This window comes from Halyomorpha halys, unplaced genomic scaffold, assembly GCF_000696795.3.
Source record: "Halyomorpha halys isolate HHAL.00 unplaced genomic scaffold, Hhal_1.1 Scaffold622.1, whole genome shotgun sequence".
Classification (NCBI taxonomy): domain Eukaryota; kingdom Metazoa; phylum Arthropoda; class Insecta; order Hemiptera; family Pentatomidae; genus Halyomorpha; species Halyomorpha halys.
Genome location: NW_027106831.1, coordinates 460,823 through 483,963, shown reverse-complemented (window position 1 = coordinate 483,963; position 23,141 = coordinate 460,823). Strand labels below are relative to the sequence as shown.

Below are 23,141 nucleotides of genomic sequence, written 5' to 3'. Positions count from 1 at the left end.
TTATGCAATTAAAAATGAAAAATTGAGCCAAATGGGTTAAAAAAACCATCGGCTTCAATAGATCGATTTTCAGAACATCGATGTCAATGTCGATGTCCGAGACCTCAGGGACAGAAACTGAAGCAGACCATGAGCGAGGGGATGGCCAGCAAGGCCATAGGAACACTTGGAAACGAACTGGAGAGGCAGCTAGAACACGAGGAGAGTTCCTAGGAGCGTACCCACAGACGGGCTACCGCACGTTGGAGAATAACCATATGAGAGGAGAGCACGGCGGTTTGCCTATAACAGAGAAAGCAGGAGTAAGATGTCCGGTAGACACCGGTAGTTCCAGTACTATCATGTTTCGAGAAGCTGTGGAGAAGTTGTGTAGTGGAGAGAGAACACCCCGGATTCAGGTATGTCAGTGTAGATTAATCACCCTGGGTGGCCCTTATAAGGTTGAGGGGGTGGGGGCGGAAATAGGATTGAACTATTGAGGATTTAGTAAGGGCATCTTAAAAGTGCATATGGTAAAGACCATGCCGAAGGAATATACAGTAATTGTGGGGTGTGACCTGCTAGGGAAGGTGGGTGCTTGGATTAAGAATAGCAAGAAAAAATGGAGGATTAAGATAGGAGGTAAAACCTACAAATGTCGTCAAAAACAGATGAACAAGGATGCGCGGATTGGTGCTATCAATCAAGCCGAGGACTAGAGACAGCGACTGAAGATGGAATACGATGATTTTTTTTTTAAAGAAGGGGATATCCTCGGGGCAGCCGGGAAGACTGTCCATGAGATTCCACTGAAACAGGACAAGATGACATATATAAAAGAGAGGAGATACCCACATGCACTAGGTCAACATATTTGGGAGGAATTAGAAAGTTTAAAACGTCAAGGAATCATTATTGACGTACAATAGTCCATTGTGGGCGGTGAAAAAGAAAATCACGCCAGGCGAAAAGTACAGGGTCGTAATAGACTACCGGAAGCTGAGAGAAAATATGACAGATGAGAAGTATCCAAATTCTAAGACATTTTGGACAGACTAAGCGGGACGACGATATTCAGCACACTAGACTTGAAGACTGGGTAATATCAAATTAAAATGCACCCTAATGATCAACATAAGACGGCATTTACTTTTGAGAAGGGTCACTATAAGTTTACAAGGATGCCGTTTGGTGTTGCCGAAGTCCGGTAACTCTGTTCTCCTAGACGTTTTTTATTTTTATTTTTAACCTAATTTTTTTTTTTTTAACAACTCGATTCTTTTTATTTGATTTATTTTAATATGGATTGCGCCAAAACAGCCAAAACAACTAGTAAAGCAGGTAGTCCTTAACATTCCAGTAACTAATCCGATAGCTCACGAAGGGCCGCAGCTTCTGCAGTCCTCCTGACTCCGACGGTTCCAGTGCTCCTTACACTACCTGAGACTACGTTTGCGGCAGTCCAAGCCAATATGCTCGCTACGATGAAGATGCGGACGGCGACGTATCAGGACCTCAGAAAAGCCATATCTAATTTGGAACGATTCTCAGGAGAAATAGGAGAATTAAACTACTTCCTCAAATGCGGCGACAGAATTATGGTGTGAATGGAGGCAATAGTATCTGAAGATTTATTGGCCAGGAATGATGCTATTTCTCTAAAGGCCGCACTAATATGTAGAGTTAAGCGAAGCATCCTAAATAAAATTCAGACCAATGAGGAGACTTAATGGGTGGTTATGAAGGAAATGTTAAAGAAGGCATATGGCAGAGGTAGCTGGACTCTTGTGGAAGATATATTATTATAGACTATATAAGATATATAGGAGAAAGAGGTTGAAAATATCGAAAGATATAGGGTTGTGATCGACTACCAGAAACGTAACAAGAATAGGTAGACGAGGAATATCCTCTACGGCAACTGGAGGATTTCCTGGATAGGTTGGGCGAAGCCACTATATTTAGTACGCTCGCTCTGGAAGCAGATTACTATCAGGTCCAGATGCACCTAAAGACCGTCCCAAGACGATACTTACGTTTGAGCGTGGTCATTTCGAGTTCATGAAGTGCCCTTTAGTTTAAAGAGCGCCCCATTACATTTCAGCGGCTGATGGACGAAGTTTTAACAGGGCTAGACGAGTCCATGAACCAAGTATATATGGATGACCTGCTGGTCTTAAGTAAAATGGAAAAGGAACACTTAACGCACCTATGAAATGTGTTTCAACTCATTCACAACATATCTAGAGATATATAAATTAAATGATAGAAATAGTATGTAGCAAAATATATATAAAACAAAATAATAATGTGGAATATGGTGAAATTGGATTAATAAGTTCTGAAACAAATGGGATATGAAGTCATTAAGGTCATGAAATAAATAAGGTTATTTATTTATCACCCTACCCAGCCTTTTAGACAATACGAGTAATCGCAGCAGTGGGTACAACTCATTACTGCATATGACAAACATTTATATAGCTGTGTACACAGCTTGCTCTTGCTACAAAATATATCTTGCTCTTCTACAGAGGCCTTGCTGGTGTAGCTTATTCTCTCCTACCCAGGGAGAAGTGAGTAGATGCCACAGCTTCCTTCCACCCATACACGAAGGTCTTGTAGTGCGGGTAGTTTTCTTTCTTCATCAACTCAAGAAGATCGCTCTCCGTCAGAACATAGAGTCCTGTTTCCCTCATCATCTTGGCTCTCAGTGCTTCATAGGCGGTACAGGCTAGTACATGCTCGGCGATCTCTGGAACCTGACAAATTGGGCATAGATGTTTATGCCATGTGCGGTGAGCTTAGCACGGAAACCCCCCATGCCCCGTGAGGAACTATGAGACCCAGTATTCGGGGAGGACCCACGTTGATTCTAGGCGTGAACCAACGGTAGGAAAGTAATTCCTTAGGGTAGCCCCTTTTGAGCAATCCACCCACCGTTGGGTCCATTATTGCAAGGTTTCTTCTCGAAGGATCCTCTTCCATCTGTTAGGGTTTTCAGCAATAATCGCTTGGATGTTCTCCGGTAAATCCGCTAGACCTTCCCTCTTTATCTGGTGTCGATAATAGTCTTCCTACAGGAGAAGATCAATCAAGGCACTCCTCCAGTTATCCTCTGTATTGTTGTCAACCTTCTCTTTTGCCTTTTCGAGAGATATCTACTCCATGCTGGGGATGCATATCTTAAGATACCCACAACCACTCCTTTATAGATGGTCAATGTTGCTGGGTATCTGAGACCCCAAAATGCGCCCCCGATACGATTGAGTCCATTAAGAGCAAGGGCTACCCTACTTCTCATGTAGTCTAAATGAGGTGTCAGATTGAACTTTCTCCAAAGCCTTACGCCAAGGTATTTCACAACCTCACACCACAGCAGCCATCTTCAACTTCTTCTTCTCACACCAGGCTCCTATCAGGTTGGCGCACCGACCAGCTTCATCTTTTAATCTGGCTCTGCTGTTCGACGCTACTACTACGGCAGTAGTACTACTACTACTGCAGTTGCTCGAGGCCTCATATTTTTGCAATTTCTGGAGTACGCTCGGCCACCACACATTATCAAAGACAGAAGATATATCAAACAGGAGGAGCATAACATACTTCTCCGCCCTCTCTTCAACGTCACGGCGCACTCTCAGCAAGGTGTCTGCGGTTCCTCTGTCTTTAGTGGATCCGTACAGTAGTGGACGGCTAGCTCTTGAAAAGACTGATCGTAGGCTCGTGACCATCATGGTTTCCAACACTTTGCTTATTACGGGGAGGAGGCATATGGGCCTATAAGACTTGGCTAACTGCTTATTCTTATCTCCTTCTTTGTATATCAGCTTGACCTCAGCAATTTCCCAGCTTCTTGGAATGTGTCCCCTATCCAGACAGTCATTGAACACTGTTAACAGCTTTTCTTCAATGTAGGGGATACTATGGTTTAATATTACCACGGCAATCATGTTTAAACCAGGAGCACGACCTGTCCTTTGCTTAGCTACAGCAACACGGAGATCCCATATATCTCACAGCGGCCACAAGTCCGTACCAGATGGATATATCGTGGCGTGCCTTATGAATCTATCTTGGGATCATCAAGGGGTCATCCTTTGGATAGGTTTCCTCGATGAACATCTTACACGCCTTGTCCAGAGTAGATGCTTGGTTATCTCCATGCCTCAGCGCTGAGATTAGCTGCAGTGAGGTCAGCTTACCCAAGGCCACCCTATATGGAATACCCCAGGGATTCTTGGATGACTCCTCGACGATGAATTCATCTCAAGATTTCCTCTGACGTGACCTCACCTGGTTTCGATATGCCTTGGCCTCAGATCTGTACTCGTCACGTAGAGCAGCGCGCTGTTCTTCACAACTACATCTCTGGTATGACCGCCGGGCCTTGTAGATTCTCTTTTCATGGTAGTTAAGGCCGGCGTCCATCATGGGACAGGTCGAGCCCTTGCCTTCCGGTGCCGGAGAGATTCCTCAGCCGTATCACGAATAATGTCTGTGATTCTGGTCACTCGGTTGTCTAGTCTAAGTCATCGGGTTGGACCGTTCCCGCCGCATCCCATTCCTCGTCGACTAATTTTCCCTCGAGCGTTGTCCGGAAAGCATTCCAATTTGCTCCTTGGGTTATTACCCCTTCTCAATGCCGTGGAAACTTTCGGGACCTTCTGTAAGCTTGAAAGCTATAGCTCGATGGTCGGAACTCATCTCAGATCAGAGAGCCCAAACAATAATTCGGTTCGCTATTACGGGCGAGGCCAGCGTCACATCAATCTAACTCTGCCCCCTTACACATGAAAATGTAGAGATGGCAGAAGTTTCATTCAATACTAGTAGCTGGATCCTCGCAATAAACTCTTCGAGCTTAGCACCTCTTCTACTTGTTAGACTGGATCCCCATACCGTGTTCCAGGAGTTTGTGTCGGAGCAGATGATGACGCTTCTAGAGCTAGTGGTAACCATCTCCAAGGCAGCTATGTCATCCCCGCTTTCATTGCCGCTTGGTAGGTAAGCCGATACCAGCGTATAGGTAACATCTCCCCACCTGACATAGCATGCAACGGAATCCGCCGTGATGTACTGCCCAAGATCCATCACATCGAGGTTCGGATTATTAACTACTATAGCGACCCTGGGTATCCTCTCTTTACTGCTCAGGGCTATAACCCTTGAAGTGAGGCTGAACCCCGTGACCTAGTTTCCCCGGCAGCTCGGTTCCTGGATCACCATAATATTGTACCGTTGTGAGAGAGCGCGTAGTTCGTCTGCCACGATACTCCGACGGCCCATTTTGAGCTGGAGAATGGTAATATTACTCATAAAAAGTCTCTTTTGCTGCGTGTTATTAGTTAGATTGTCTATTGTTAGAAAGAATTTGGATTGAAAGGATTAAACGTGTTTGATGTTAGAGTTTTTAGCTCTTCCCCACAGTTCTAGTATACAAGTCCAGGTGGCTTTCATTATTGTTTGAGATATCGTGCTAGGCATTTTTACTTTTCTTTCCCTGAAAAAGCGTTTCCATCAGCAAGTTTGATTGATGACACCGCTTGAGAGTGATTATAAAAGATAAACCTAAATTTCAGACCCCTAAATAAATAAAACTAAATATTGGAGAAAAAAAAGGTTTATTGGAAGAAAATAAAAGAAAGGAAAATTTTAAAATTAACATTTAATAAATAAAAGAATAATCTAAATTTGAAATGAGAGAAATACAAAATAAAATGATCATAAACATAAATTAAAACAAAATAAATAAATTTGGCTGGTGATGATGTTAAAATCAAATAAAAAACATAATGATTAAATTGTTCTGAAAGATATATCTGTATACAGTATTATGATGAATATTAATTGGTAATGCCAATTGGCCAATAGTTAAATATTCAAATTAATCTTGAGTAATTTTTTTAGATAAATTTATAAGGTTTTAATATTCTAAAGTCTTTACTAAGTGAATTTACAAACAGTATACCTTTTATTTTTATTTCCCGCAAAGTGATTTAGTTAGCAACACCTATCAATAAACAGCTGTGTTATATACTCCCTGAAAGTGTCGGAGGTTGGGCAATTTTTGTCTTAGATTATGTGTAATTTTAAAGTTTATGAAAGTCTGTTTCGGGGAAGAAGACTGTTTAGGGTATTATAATGTTTATAATCAACAGCTAGAAGATGACTGGACACCAAGTGACTGGTGAAATGTGTCTACATTCGTTGGATCGATGGAAAAAGCTTGGGTTGATGTACTTGTAGTTTTAATTTTCTTAACATATTGATGCAAATCATTATAATAGATGAAGAAGGATTGTTTATTATGTTTTCTTCATGTACCAATGAGAAAACATTTGGCAGTAGAACGATTTCAGAACTTAAAACTTCTAGAAACCTCATCCTGGATATCAATTGAAGTTTATCCTAAACTGTGTATAGGTTACTATGGCTAGCCTTGTGGAAGTTGATAATCTCAGCAATACTGAACATATAACAAAACTTTTCCCAAAGTGTAGACCAAGGGATATTAATTTGAACTCTGTACCTGATAATGAAGCTTTCATGATGGAAACAAAACAGAGACATAATAGGTAAGTGTTATTCAAATTTTATTGTTTACCCATCTCCAGTCTTTACAATTATGATATGTATTTTAGACAACCTTTTTGATCTGAATTGATTGATTTTCTGTTACTGTTTTTACTGCCAAAATATATTTAGTATCATTTAATCGTGTATTTTACAATCTAAATTATCTTGTTAAAATGTAATCGATTAGTTAGGGGTTTTTTACATAAATTAATTTTTAACAATTACTTGAATTATATTGTTAAGAGCTACACTTTTATTGTTTAATCATTTAACGATTGTTTTAAATTTTCTCTTGAAAGTTATATTATATTTTATGTAAGTACTTAAAGTTCACTCTTTACTAGTCTAAACTTGGCTGATTTATTAATTTGATGAAAAAAAACTACTGATAATTAGGAAATATTTTGAAGACATGACTATTATACAAGAATATAAATCATTCATGATTTAAAAACTGATATGTTACATTCAAACAGTTTAATTTCTTTCCTCCAATTCAAGAGGAAGGTTCTAGGTTCAAAACCTAGTTAATTCTTTTCTCTTTTGAAACCTGTAAGATTCGCCCAATTTCATTAAAGTTACATTCTATATTTGTTATTAATTTATATATTAGCTTAAGTGTTAGTCATATTTATTTTTTTTGTTGTATATGCTAACGTTTCAACACAAGCATATGGGCCATCATCCAGGTCAAACGTTGAGCTTTGCCTAGGGTTAAATGTTGGGATCTACAATAAAAAGAAAACAAAGACTGAGTCTTGATCACTTACTCCATGATTTACAGTAAATGCGACTAATTACAACTAATAGTTCAATTATATATGTTCGATTTCAAGTTTTGTTTTAAGATTATATTGTAATAATACTTAAGATATCTCATTTATATTTTAGATTACTTATTCAAATCTTGAATGGTTTGAGGAAAATGTATTATTATCATGAAAAATTATTCTATTATAAATGCCTCAAAAAAATTGAGTTATATAGACTTATATAAAACATAATCATTCTTCCCCTTAAATTTAATTAATTCTTTTTAAATTGCATTTAAATATTAGACTTTATTAAAATTACAGTTCGCACAGTCTCTATGTACAGTGATTGTGTGAAGTGAAGTTCTGAAAACATATGTCAAGATTACATATATTTTTTTGCAGAGGTATATTTTTTAAAGTGAACCCTCATAGTATCAACTACTGTAACCGTATCTATTGTGGTAGACCTTCTTTAATAAGTATACGCTTGTAGAAAATAATAGTATTACTTCTACTGAACTTGTAACAATGAAACTTCTCTATAATGGACAGCTCTGGGAATCCATCAGAGAGAACTGTCTACTAAAGGGAAATTGAAATATAAAAAAATAGAGTTTGATGAATAAAGCACAGCATTGTAATTGTAAATGTTTTTAGTGATATTTATATACAAAGTAAAAATAACAAATGTATATTTAAATAATATTATTTATGTAAAATAATATTTTTAAAAAAAATTATATATTTGAGATTTTTGCTGAAACCATTAACCTTCTCCTCCAAACCAGCTATAATCTTGTTATTCTAATATTTAAAAAATTTCTATTAATTATTAAAGGTTTTTTATTATTTATTAAAATATCATATATTTCTTTGCTTTTGTTTATTTAATGTACTAAGTGTTTTAACTATTTTATCTATATTTATACTTTTTTATCATTGTGGTTGCATGGGAATAGGCAGTAAATGTTACATTTATGATGCAATATATGGAATTGTCAGTCTTTAACAGCTGTTAAGCCTTAGCCTTGTAAGGGACTGCATTAATTATCATTGATAATCCTAAATAAGAAAAAGAATAAGATTATCATTTTTTTCAATTCTGTATTGGCAAAAAAATGTTATGATATTATCACGTTATAAAACATTCTGTATACAAACTTTTTTCCTACACTTAGTTGGAGGAATGTCATTATTTTTATTATTATGTATCATAGCAAATATCGAAGTTAATTATTATTTTTTATTGGGACATACAGAGTTGAGCTTTGCGGCTCTACTAAACCTTTGAATACCTCTCATATCCAATCCTTACAATCCAAAATCCTTAATGCTCCTTACTTTGTCACAAATAAAATCATACATAAAGACCTTATGTTTCGTATGTAACCGATCTAGCCTGAAGCAGATATCATTCCTACCATTAGAAACTCCCTAACCACCCAAACCAACTATTTTCTAACCTTGCTTCCTCTACCATTCCTGACATTCCTCCGAGCCACCTGAAAAGAAGATGGCCATGAGACTTGGTAATGTAAAAACGTCATTAGAGTGCTACCAATGGGTAGTTTATCTACACGCCTGTATAAACTAAAATCAAACTTACTAGCTGTATGTATATGAATGTACAGTTGTAAATAGCAATAAATAAATTAAAAAATATATATTTAATTTTTCTATTAACAATGTTTATAACTGTATTACATAAAAAAACATCTAGTAAATGTGATATCAGTGTTACAATGGCATAATACAGACTTGTGGAGAAACTATTCATTGGTAACACTCCAATTACATTTCTAAATTAGAAGATCTCAAGGCCTTCTTCTTTTCAGGTACCTCACAGGATTGTCAGGAATAGAAGAGGAAGCAAGGTTAGAAACTAGTGGGTTTTGGTGGTTAAGAAGTTTAGAACGGAACGATTAATATCATTATTCAGGCTAGATTGGCCAATTATGGAACATTGAGGTCATTTCGGATGATTTTATTTGTGACAAAGTAAGAAGCGTTGAGGAATTTATGAAGGACTTGGGATTGTAAGTATTAGAAACAAGAGGAATTCGATAGTTTATTGGAGTCCTAAGTCTCAACTCCGTATGATGAAGGGTCAAGGTAATTAGATAAGATTTATTGGAACATATTTTAATTTTCCAATTTTTACACCATTCTTTGAGGGTTGTGATGTTGTATTTGAGATTTTGGGATACAATTGATGAGTCATTTTTTACTGATACCACACATGTGTCATTGGCATTCAAAATTACCTTTAAAAAATGTATTTATTTGATTAACATACCACCTTAGGTACATAATAGTTGCCTTTGAGTGTCCACAACTGGAGGGTGTACAAGGGTAGGAGCACAGTTCGTGTTCTCCCTCCCTTTAGTGTAACTCCTATTTTTACTTATATATCAATCTCTTACCTTACCACAGTATAGGTACCCTTTCTTGCACTATTGTTTATTTTGTGCTATTTATTACTATTTTCTATCTTTTGTTTTTTAAATCTAAATACAGATTTTCATTCTATTATACATAATTTCCTTTATTTTTTATCTTTATAGAGTAACTGCAACTCTTAAAATAATTACAATTATTTTCAGAGACTGTGAAGAAGGTGAAAGTGCAAGGGAAGAAAGTTCGACAGAAGAAAGTAATGGTGAAGAACCAGGCCAAGAAAGTAAAGTTGTTTTGCAGCTTTCGGCTACTAAGCCAGCTTCTTACAAACTCCGAGATTCAAGGTACTTTAGATATAAAAATGTTCTTTTTTAATCACTATTGGTTGATAGAAGTTATATTCTATTATATTATAGGATTTTTTTAACATTATCGCAGACTGTTTTGACTGGACCTTCCTCAAATTTTAAGTAATGTAGGAATTAGATCCAGGTCTAGGTTTTAAGATATCAGAAAGGGTTTAATTAGAAAAAGTGATATTGAGAAAAATTAATAAATTAAAATAAAACAAAATAACTGGTGGAAGGGCGAGGCTGAAAAGAATACAATAAGGTTAGTTTGATAAGTAATAATCTTGATATGGGGGAAAAAGTGGTCTATAGGTGAAATATAAATATGATGTGGTGAGGGTCGCCATTTGGGTCGGTAGAAAAGATCTTACTTGTGTTACTGGGTACTCGCTGTCTGCCCCATATGTTATGGGTCACCTGATAGATGGTTTGCCGCTGCTGCTCAACAGAGAAAGGTGGCAACGGAGGGTTACGTGAATATCATAGTGGCATATGGCGCTCCCCCTCTTGTATTTATGAATATACAGTCCAGCGATATAACAACAACACATAAATGATACTTTTGTGGACTGAACATACCGCCCACCTTAAATTTGATGGGGCAAATTTAAATTTCGAACGGTTTTAGCTCAGAAGTATGTTAGGGTGATGTATGAGGGTGTTATCAGTGGTGGGAGATCTTCTTCTGTACAAAAAATAAAATGAATAATGTAGAAGGGAAATGGTACCCCCATTGACAGAGAAAGAAGAGAAGAGAAAAAAATTAAACGAACCTGGCATTGATAGAATTGATAATGAAGTATGATTAATTAAATCATGTCATACAACAGTGCACAGAAATTGAAAAGTGATAATAAATGCTAAACAACTTGAATGTCAAATGAGTGGGTGACGTTTAAAATAGAACTTAAGAGTGTTAAAGTCTCTTTTGGGGCTGAATGAGTGACAAATAATTGCTTGGTGTGATGAACCAAGTCTTTGAAAATATGTGATGAGTGATTGCTTGGTATTTAGTAAATCCCAAGTCTGTTCACAATGCTTGGTGTGCACAACCACCTAGTAACAGTACTACATATAATGATTTATCAGTTTCTTAACAACACAAAAATACCAAGATACATGCCAGTGTCAACCAAGAGTTTCGGTCTGTTGCAAACCTATGATCATCTGTCAGGTTTTTTTAGGTTCTGGTATCACGTTCAGTGATGTTATAGTTGAACGTTTTGCATATGACTGTGCTCTGTGTCTTCATCCAGCTTGATCTGAACTGGGCAGGGTTGAGTTCCATAACTGGTCCCTTCGGGTTTAATTCATCAGTGTCCTTCCGGCTGACTCGCTTGAATTTTAATGACAGTCTAGGTCCATTGATTGTGGCTACTCTGGGTCAGCAGGGGCACGAGAGCCTATAACATACCATCCATGGATCCACCTTTCGGGCAGTTATAGTACATCCTGGAAGGCCACAGCGGTATTCCTAGTTAAGGTTCAGAGGTTGAGGTCGTTACTCCTACACCCGGTTGGTTTTAGTCTACTTGGATGACATGCCTCACAAAACCATGGAAGGAAGAGAACTGTGGTTTGCTTGCATTAGTGGTTACCCATCCAAGTACTGATTACACTCAATGTTACTTAACTTGGATTACCTATATCAAGCACCTTAGCCCACTCAGCCTCCTCATATACGTATGGTATTTATTGTGATGTTGTTTTCTGATTGATTATTTTCTTTATTTCTGATAAGAAACTAATTTCTTCCATCTTCCAATATCTTCCATTGGCTAAATTGTATTATAAAATGAAAGTCTTTTTTTCATTTTTATCATCACTGTGTTGTATTTTTATTGATTGGAGAAGATGATCGGTTGGTTTATATCATTAAAAACAAATGCATGACAAGCATTTGTTTTAAATAGACTGCATTGTTCCTTGTGCATTATCTTGAAAAAACTTGTCTTAAAATAGTAATCACTCAATTATTTAAATTTATGACTCAAAGTTACTCAATATTGATCTCACATACAATTGATTATGTAAATGTTATTTATCAACATAATGCAGTAAAATGCTAATTAATATATCTAATAACCCGATAGTTCAAAGGAATTATTTATAAATTGTAAATAATTTTTTATTAAAACTTATGGTATAACTCATAACTTTTTACGTATAAAATATAAACATTTTCTTTTATATCAGATTAATTATATTTTCTCAATATTATTTATATTAATTATCATTTTCTCATATTTTTTGCAATACTCATTTTATTGTTCATCTTCCAATATCTTTGTTCTGCTCATGGCAACAGTTAACATTTTTTTTATTTTATCTTACAATAGACATGAAATAATACTACATTCACCTCTGGGTTTTGAATAAACAAGTTTCAAAATTTAACAAATATTTCATTTTTTTTTTTAAACTTTTTCACATTAGGATTACAAAATAAAATTATTAATTTGACCCAATGTTTATAGTTTTTATATAATAAATATTAGTTTCAAGTTTACAATATTTTGTCATCTTTAGTAAACTAGTTCATATTATCAAATATTTTATATCAACCTATATTAATTACAATTGGCTAATTTTTTTTATTACAATTTTTTCTAATATCTTACTTTTCTAAAAGTTTATCGTATTAAGATTCATGCATATATGATGTTAATACATATTTAATCATCTTTCCTTATTTCTGAGTGTTATATTCATTTATAGAATGTTATTTTCATTTTAAATCATAACATTCTAGTTACAACTTGTTTTTTCAAGAATATATTTAAGATCTGTTTTACTTTGGGAAAGAATTAAATTTATCATTTGAAAATTTCTAATGCTTTTAAATTTATTTTTTAAGTCCTGTGTTTAAATAAATTTTTGTCTTTGTCCATTCTGTAATGACTATGTTTATCCTGATAGTCTGTCTGTAAATCCTCTAGTTCTAGGAAAGGAGTGGATCACTTTTCCTCTTAAGGTTAGCCTTGCCTTAGCTGTATCCCATTAACCTACTAATGGGATGTTACAACATAATGTTAAACATTGTTGAAAATAAAATTCAATTTTTTTTTTATTAGATCAATGAAAGAAAACTTAAAAAATACATTTATTTGTATATGATATATTTGAAAGCTATGTTTTTCTTTCTTATATGGTACACTGTATATGTATGATGTAAAAACTTTGTTTTATAAAGTTGATTTTATCTTTTAAGATAATAAATCTTCTATATCCTACTCTATTCTAAAGTATATTATTTACTGTGTTGAAATAATTTTTAAGAAGCAGTGATTCAGAATACATACCAGCATAAAATACCTAGTGGTATTCAAAATATTAGTTGTTTACAACTTTTAACTCCAAAAATATTTCTAAAATTTTTACAATCTTCTTTACAGAAACATTTGTCTTTAATAAGTCTTAATTAATTATTTAATATAACTTCAGATAAGTTTTCTTAAATGTCAATGGTATATTTTGAGTTCAAAAATATTTCTAAACCTTTACATTTTTTCTACAAAAAAAATTATTTCCAGTGTGTCTTTTTAATTCATTTAATTGTTTAATACAGTCTTAAATAAGTTTTCTTAGTGTTGGTGGCATATCTTGACTCCACAAATATCGCTATTTCATAATTTTTTTCATAAAAAAATTCCATCTTCAAAAGGTTTTCTGTAGTTATTGAATTGTTTTATATAACCTTAGATATGTTTTATGTAATTTGAATGGTATATTTTGAAAATTTTTGCACATCGCTTAGTTAAATTGTTAAGCTTAAATTGATGTAACTGTGTTGAAAATGCCATATTTATTTTTCATTTCTTCAAATTAATCTAATAATAACTGAATCAAATTGATGACCATTAGATTTAATTTTTCTTCATGTATACTTCTTGCTGGGTATACATTTTTATGATATTCTAGAATGATATAGTTCATTTCAGATGTGTTAGGTCTTAAATAACAAATTTAATTAATTGATAAAAATCTTATGGTGGCTTTGTCCAATAATTTAATTCTATGAATAACATTTTTATTTGTGCTAATTTGTTCTGAGTCATTAACATAAAATTCAACCATATTTTTTTTAATAATTGAATTTTTCTTTTCATTTATGGTAAAATTGTTCATTAGTTTGAATAGAAGCTTCTTTTAAAATTAATTCTTCTGACATAGGGGACTTCCATCTAAACATACCTGTTTATCCGGGTAAATATTCTTCTTGCATTTTATGTCCTCAATGGTATTATTATTGGAAGAAGTTTTTGAAATAATATACCTCATTTTATAGTTAAAGTCTAATTTGCCTTGAAAAACATTAATTTCACTTTAAATACATTAATTTCTTCTTTCCATCTTGAATCATCATCAAACTGATCATGCATTTTTTTTTGGTTCATTATAATACCACTTCTAAAAGGACTCACTTGTTGTTTACTCAGAATTATTTCATTGTAGAGTCCTCCCCAAATATTCTTCAATTCATAATTTTCTCTATAACTTAGTATCAATTTATTGCTTTCATGTTGTCCATAATTTATCATCTCATGTTACATGTTACACTTTATTCCATTATAAACTCACTTATACGTTACTATTTGGTCATAGCTTATTATTTTAAAAACATAAGTGTTATAGCAGGTAGGGGTTCAAAAGGAACCTTTGCTAGCCCAACAGTGAATAGTGCTGAAAATAAAATAAATGAACTGCTGAATTTTGTTATTATTATATTTTAAATAATTGAACATAATTATTATAACATAATAAAAATGTTTAAAAAATATCTAAAAACATATAAACTAGAAAAATAAATGTAAAAAAAGGAACTTAACCCAACTTAACACTATAAAGAAATTATATTGAAGTTGAACAATAGAGGGAAAAAAGTCTTATATCACCGGTGATTGATGGGGCTCTGGTTGTGGTTGTCCTGAGCGGATGTTCTCCAGGAGGTAGATCAACAAATGGACTTACATCTGCCCGCCTTGTCCTCTTGGAAGATGAGCTGAAGTAGTCTTCCCAACGTGGATAAAATGATTAGCTGGCAACTACAAGTGCATAGTGAGGAGACGATATGTGTTGAGAAAAAGGCAGGATTTTGATAGGGGATTCACAGATGTAAAGGTCTAACCAGGTGTCGGAAAATTGGGTGTGATGGGTAGGAGAATAAGGAACAAGATGAAGGTTTTGGGAAAACAGTAGGTCAGTTAGGAAGTGTTTTTCAGGAGATTGTGAGAGCATATTCACGTTAAAATCTCCGGCGACAATAATATTGGTGTAGTGGGAAACCAGGTTGACGAGGGAGGATTCAAAGAAGTTGTCGAATGGAAGACAAGGAGGGCGGTAAACTACGGCAAATAACAGAGGAGAGATAAAGGAGGAAATTTCAATCAACAAGTATTCCATGTGAGCAAAGTCATGAGAAGGAGACTGTAGGAGGATTTTGGCCTTAAGACTTTCATGGATATATAAACCGACACCACCTCCCGTGCGATCAGGTCTGTCATGGCGTAGAAACGAGTAATTTGGTAGGGAAATCTGGGAGGAAGGGATAAAAGGTTTTAGCCAGGTTTCAGATACTGCTATAATGTGATAAAAATTGTCTAAAAAATATTTCTGAAATTCATCGTAGTGTGCGATAAGGGATTGTGCATTGATATGACAGGAATTTAGGATATTAGTCATGACTGAACAGTTGAGAAGTGGAATTTCGGGATAAAGGATCGTGGATGGGGAATGGGATATAACATTTTTCAAATGTAATATTAAGTTTATATATAGCAAAAAAACAAACAAAATAAAAAGCAAACATAAAATAAACTTTGAAATAAAAAAATAAATTTCTAGAGTTTCGAAAAGAATATTCAATATAGATTAGTTTTTAGCTTAATAAAAAAATAAATATCTCCCTTTTTTAGATAAATTAATAGAGATTGGCTAATTATCAAATAAAATTCTAAGTCATTTATCAAAAAATAAAAACCATTGAAAATAAAATATTTCTTGCGAGAAAAAATGAATACAACCATAAAGAAATGGAGACAGCTACATTTAAAAAAAAAAAAAAAACGGGAAATATAGAAAATTACAATAAATACATTTCTGGTGAGAAAGCATAAAGTAACTGTACAATCGGGCTAACTTATATACAATGTTCAGCTAAAGATGTCTAGGTCACCTAATTTTCCTATTGTTACTGCTGGGTATCCATCCGACTGCCTGCAACGAACTTTACCCCCGCTAAACCAGACATATTTTATTTTTGCGCTTATTTTCTTCCAATAGAGGTGTTTATTGGCAGGCGTCATGGCTTCACTCACATAGACATAAATGTGTGCATACTGAGGCATTAAGAAGTCATCTGTCTATTTTTTCTGTATAAAAAACAACAGAGAGCGGATTTGTTTTGTTTTTATAGCATCTGCCACATAATCCATTAATGATCATATGTTGGCCACAACATTCCACCTGCCTAAAATTTGTTAAAAATTCTAAATCGGCATTAATGGGGTTAAGGAGGACTAGTTTAATCTCTGGTAGATTATCCTCTTAGACGAAAGGATCAGGCCCTTTGTCCTTCCAGTTTTTGAACTATGCAGGTCCGGTCCGCAATAAGTGGTACTTCACTAGTTCCGACGGTTGAAGTCCTGTAGCTGCAGTTTGCAATATCCAGCATTTGGATGAAACGGTGAGCCACGGCGTTGAGTAAGGTGTCCTTAACCATCTCAACACTACAGGCGAACCTCTTAAGAAAAACTAGCTTCTCTTAGTTCCAACCAGATTATGCCTTTGTGGCAGGATTGCAATAAGCGTCACAGTAAAAGATCACACCATTCCACCCGTTAAAAATTTTTAATTTATCTAGTATAAGGTATTTGATACCACAGGGAATGCTGCTCCAAGAAATGGATTAGGACTGGTGAATGGAGATGGGAAGAGAACTCCAGAAGGAGGTTGCATGTATGATGAAGGATTTGCTTAAGAAGGTGGTTCTATAGGAGGGCATATATAAATCAATCGGTTGGGATCTGGTGTTTAATGAGTGGATGAATGAAGAAAGAGTGAGGAGATCAAGGATATGGGTAGGTTTTTTGATTTTAAGAACTTGGAATAGGAAAACTCTAAGAAGGTATTGCCTTCGGGAGGTTGGATAGAGCCACTTCAACTCGGTATACCAGTGGGAGACTTGAGAGCACCTTGGGAACCCAAAGATAAATCTTACAAAGCAATTCACGAGTCTCTTCAGTCTTAACTCTAGTCCTGCAGATAGCCCTCCATAGACCAAGGAACCGTAGTGGAAGTGGTAGAAGATGAGAGAGGATACTAGGAGCTGATGGGTGTTCTGAGAGAAATGGAATTATGGAATCTTAGGAATTGTTTGAGTACAGTTATGGATTTGCGTGTGATTTGGGAAATGTGATTATTCCAGTAACAGTAAGGGAGGGAATGAAGGAGGCACTTGAAACCAATAAGAATGGCTTTTGTTCTTTCAGCATTCAGCTTTAAATCATTGTTAAACGCCCATGCGTTAATGCTGTCAATATTTTCTTGTATCTTTTGGATGGCCTCAAGCATCTCGGCGGCATGGAAGGATAGATAGATTTGGAGATCGTCTGCATGTAAAAGTGGTATTGTGCTTGGTGAATGGAATCAGGAAGATCGTTGATATAAATGGAGAAAAGGGTTGGTGAAAGTGAAGACCCCTGAGGAACACCTTGTGTCAGAAAAAAGGGAAAGGAAAGAGGTTTATTCGGAATGACTACTGTTTGGGAATGATGGTATAGGTAGGAGAAGAACCACTTTAGGACAGTATTTGACATGGAAAGGTCTTGTAGGTTTATTGAGGAGACTCTTATGGTTAACTGTGTCAAATGCCTATGAAAACTCAAAAAGAACTAAAATTGATATATGATGATTGTCTATAGCGGATTGGAGGTCTTGGAAAATTTTTAATAAAGCGGATTGTGTGGAATGTTGGGAGTGAAAACCGAATTGGAAAGGATTAAGGAGAGCTTTTTGCTTGAGAAAATTATTAAGTTGAGAGTGGACTAATCTTTCTAGTGGCTTGGCCAAATTGAATAAAATGGATATTGGCCAAAAGTATGAAACTGAAGAAGGAGAAGGTACTTTGTTCAATGGTCAGGCGAGGACTTTCTTCCAGGCTTTGGGAAAAACGGAATTTGGAAGGGAGAAGTTATAAATGTACAGAAAGGCAGGAAGAATGGTGGGGAGACAAAGTTTGATAATCTTTAGAGGAACATTGCCTGGACCGTAATCATTAGTTCTGGACTTGAGGGCTGCTGATATTAAGTCATCTGGAGAAACACTCAAGAAATAAAGGTATTGGGTTCAAATGGGATTTCAGGGATGTAAAGAGATGAAAATTCGCATGAGGTTGTTGAAGGAGGAGGAGCAGTAAAGAAAGAATTAAGCTCTTCTGGATCAACTGGATAATATAGACAGGATTTAAAACTTATAACAGAGAGGTTCTTAAGGATTTTCCATTTGGATTTAGGATCAGGTGCTTGGGATAGGATGTTGTGAAAGTATTGCTCCTTGACGTGGCATAAGGATGTTTAGGTAAGGTTTCAGAGGGACTTAAAGGTGGAATAGTGTTCTGAAGTTCTGGTGCGTGTGAAGCATCTTCTGGCAGCATCTCGTCTTCTCATTAAATCTCTTATTTCTGAGTTGATCCAGGGAGCTGGAGAGCGTTTGAAGGTATGGGTTTTAAGAGGTGTGTGTTGGTTTAGGAATTTAAGAAGATTCGAGGATAGGCATTCGACCATATCGTCAATGGATAAAAGTGAATAGATAGGTTCTAAGGAAAGGGAAAGTTCATCAAGGTAGGGACCAATTTTTTCTATGGTTAAAGAATCAAGGTTTCGGGAACTAATTTTCTTTGGTATAAGCAAGGGAGTTGGAACATTGTAGGAAATTTTGATGAGGTCATGGGAGGAAAGAAAAGACAAATAATGTGTGAATTCATGGGAATATGATAAAACTAAGAAATCATATCTAAGGATGTATGTATGAAGAAGCCAAGTGGGAATAAGAAGCTAGGGACCTCTTGGAGGGAGACCCAATAAAAGATGGTAACCGTTGCAAATAATTTTATATAAATGTAACATCCAATGAAATGCCATTGGTTTTATTAGCATCTAACAGAGTAGACTGTTCAGGTCTTGGGATTTCGGTTTGAGGCATTCGGATAGGTTCAGGTTGAGAACAAATTGGGGACCTCTTGAAGGTACACCGCAATTGTGAGGGAAATGGAAGAAAATTATTTTCCAGCAAACTGTCGCTAGTGTAACTAGAATCTGAAGCAGCTGGGAGTTTTGATCCTAAAGTTTTGTCTTGGACGAAAATATTTTCTAACGTAATGTTGTTAGATTTATTAGGATCAGATGTAGCTGGACAATCTGACCTCAGTGAAACAGGCTCATGGAGGCCGGTAGGCCTATGAGGTCTGCCAAGAGACAAGAGGGTAACTGTTGTGAGTGATTTTGTATGAAGGTAACTTCCAACAAAATGTCAATAAGTGGCTCTGGTGCAGCTGAATGGACAGAATGTTTTTTGTGTTGTATCCCTAAGGAATTTATAAATTTGCCACAATGACGCAATGAATTCGAATGACATGTAGACTTGCAACATGGAAGTGTGTTTTCTATTTCAGAGTTTTTAAGAAGCTCTTTAGAATTACTGGTTGGCTGAATTGGCGGGGAAGGATTAATTTGAGGTAGCGATTGAAGGTAATTTAGATGAGCCTTTGAGGCTGTAGTGGTAAGAGGACCCACAGGAGTGGGGTTCATGAATGGCTAGACCTTCATAATAATATTCCTGCACGGGTTTAAAGAGGGAAAGATCTTCTTCAGTTGAAAAAAGGTATGAAACATTTGAGTTACAACATATTATGGGAAAAAAAAAGTCTTATGTCACAGGTGATTGATGGGGCCCCGGTTGTGGTTGTTGTCCTGAGCGGATGTTTTCCAGGAGATAGATCGACAAAAGGAAGTACATCTACCCGCTTTGTCCTCTTGGAGGATAAGCTGAAGTAGTTTGCCCGCCGTGGCTAAAATGATAAAGCTGGCGAAGATGGCCAGAATGCTGGCAACTACGAGTGCATTGTGCGCAGACTGAAACGATAAGAAGTCATCTGTTTATTTTTGCAATATATAAAAAACAACACAGAGCGGATTTGTTTTGTTTTTTATAGCATCTGCCACATAATACATTAATGATTGTATGTTGGCCCCAACAATAACCTTATTTGTTAATGTTTATATCTCTGTTATTATAAACTCCTTTTATATTATCTATTGCTAAACTTAGATATTTTATCTTATTTACTTTAGGCTCTTTAATGATATTGGTTAGTTTACTTTTAAAATATTTAGCACTCCTTATAATTTTGTTATAAAACTTTATATTTACTATCCTTAAAATAAAATAACTTCTTTTTTTTTCTTTTTTTTTTTTTCTTTTTTTTTTGTATTATCACTTACTTATTTATAAACAAAACTTTCGTTGTTTCTTATTTCTAGTTCACTTTTATTTTAACAATTAGTTACTTGGTTATCTTCAAAGTCCTTATTGATATTAGTTAATTTTTCTATCACACCACTGTTATAATCTTCCACAATATTAGTTGAAATTCCACAGCATTCAACATTACCAAACACTGTGGATTCTCTATTATTCACTCAACTATCCTCAGTAGTCCAGGTTTCACTTTGTATTGTATTCGTTTCTTCATTAAATTTATCTGTTTTGGTCTAATGTTTCATTCATTTGAGTAAAATATTTATTCAAATTGGATTTTAGTAAATTTAATTCAAGGGAGTTCTGGTTTAATTTGGAATTTAATTGTTTAATTGTTGAATCTCCCATGAATTTAAGAATTAATTGTCTTACATCTTCGTTAGAATGTTATTTATCTTTTTGTTTTGAAGTTTCATATTGGCCTGCCTCACTACCTACCCTCATTGTAACCTCCTCAATTGTTTTGTTCTTACTCTCTAAAAATATTCCCACATTTTCATCTTGTTCATCTATATTCCCTTATTTTTACCGACCCTGGGTCTCAAATTTTATTTTTCTCAATTTTTCGATGTTTATATTTGAGTAAACATTTAAAAAAATAATAATATTACACAATATTTTTATATTTAGTTAAATCAGGTTCAACTACCTGGTCATCAATGCCCGTTGGTTATTGGTTTTGGTAAGGTATAGTTGGCCTAGTCATACCTTTGGAATGCCCACGAGTCCACAGCACCAGTGGGACTCAATTGCACGAGTTTTAAAATATTATATAACCGCAAATTTTTGAAATTAATTATAGCATTTATATTTGTCCATACTCAGCGGAGAAAGGGGTGAGTTAATGTAGGAGATATAATCAAAAAAGGGAGGGAAAAAAATAAAAATAATGAATCAATCGCGCCATGTTATTTTTCCTTGGAAATAACGAAAACCCCAATATGCTCACAATATACCTGCAATGTACCCCATTATAAACAATTACTGGACTATGACTGTTGGCTAATACCTTTACATGTAGACACACAGCAAACATAAGGGTCTACCCACCTGTGGAATTATTGTAATATCAAGTGAACAACAAAAAAAAAAAAAAAAAAAAAACACAAGTAAATTAACAGTAAATGCATAAGAAATAATAGCTGAATTATATGAACAATAGTTTAATAATAAAAAGAAATACATATATACAGAATGGAAAAGGAAAAAAGTGGAGAAATGCTTTATTCATTCATGCTGCCCAAATACATCGGGTTGCTACATTAGACAGCACACTAATCAATCTGTGATCGGACAAATAAAAATTACATATTTTTACATGATATAATAAAATAGAAAGAAAACTTTTTTTTCCCCCATATTTTTCTTTTTCAATCAATTCCAGTCTACACACTAAATACAAATATTTCAATTTATTCCCATTTTTTTCCCCTTTCTTGTTCCTTCCATTTCATAATTTTTATTTCAATTGATCGACAAATTCACTCTCCCAAGTTCCCCAATATAACAAATATTAAAATAATAAAGTAATAAATAAAATAACAAACAAGATATGCAATGCATGCATGCCATCCTTCCTCTGGATAACTCCCTTACTCATTAATTTCCATGCATGTGGTGGTGGATGATTCCCAGGGAGTCGAGTATTATATTCTCTGTTATCCTAGCCACGTCCTGGACATCGACCCCGAGTTCCTCCATGAAGCGGATGATGGCGTACTCCAATGCCCTGCAACCTGCAATGGCCCATTCCTCGAATGAATTTTCATGTAGCGACCGTCGTAGAGCTTTCACACTCGGATGCCCCTGATCAACGCCCAATCTATCGGCACATTCAGCGATCATTGGGTACATTTGACAGCCGCTGAGCAATGGACCAGGGAGCCTCCTATTGGCAGCGGATCAAGCCTAAACCTCGGTACCTCCTCGGAGCATATAACATCGCCATTGAGGTGTTTGCAGGGAGCCCTATAATGGCTTTAACACTTCTGCGAATCATTGTGTCGATGCCATCTAGGATTTCAGGACGTAGCTTTGTGAGGGGAGCAGTTTGGAGAGGGTATGTAAGACCAGGGAACACATATTGGTTGACAATTTTGACCTTCTGCTCGGGCTTAAGCAAGCACGAGGTGACGAGCTTATTCAGATTCTTATTTAATTTTGTCACCAAATCTTTGTTGAACTGTAGCTTTCCTGAGAATGTGCATCCTAAATATTTTATAGTGCCGTTCTCAAGGAAGAGCTTCGTTGATTCCAGTTCTCCTTTATTTATGACAATGCCCTCACTCTTTTGAGGATTCAATGCCAAACCGATTTCTTTGAACATCCTCTGTATGCTCTCAATGACTCTTTCCGCAGCAACCCTGTCGCACGCTGAAACTGCATATACAAACAAATTTAGAATTATATAAAATATTTAATTAAATCATAAATGGTATAAAATGATAATTGATAATTGAATAGTACAAAATTTTTATTGATTGATATTTGTGGAATTGTATGGTAGTAAATTGAAAACAGTGACAGATGAAATATAATATCATGT

General features: G+C 35.2%; 1 protein-coding gene across 5 annotated transcripts in view; it reads left to right on the top strand.

The window, feature by feature from the left end:
- Positions 1-5,985: 5,985 nt before the first annotated feature.
- LOC106684811 (amyloid-beta A4 precursor protein-binding family A member 3) overlaps positions 5,986-23,141 on the top strand; it is a gene marked incomplete at its 3' end in the record, with an annotated part of 167,214 nt that continues 150,058 nt past the window's right edge. For 4 of the 5 annotated variants that reach the window (XM_067045132.1, XM_067045134.1, XM_067045131.1 and 1 more), the window contains 2 exon segments: positions 5,987-6,557; positions 9,917-10,054. In XM_067045132.1, the coding sequence (XP_066901233.1) occupies positions 6,412-6,557; positions 9,917-10,054 (284 nt within the window). 5 annotated transcript variants of the gene reach the window in all.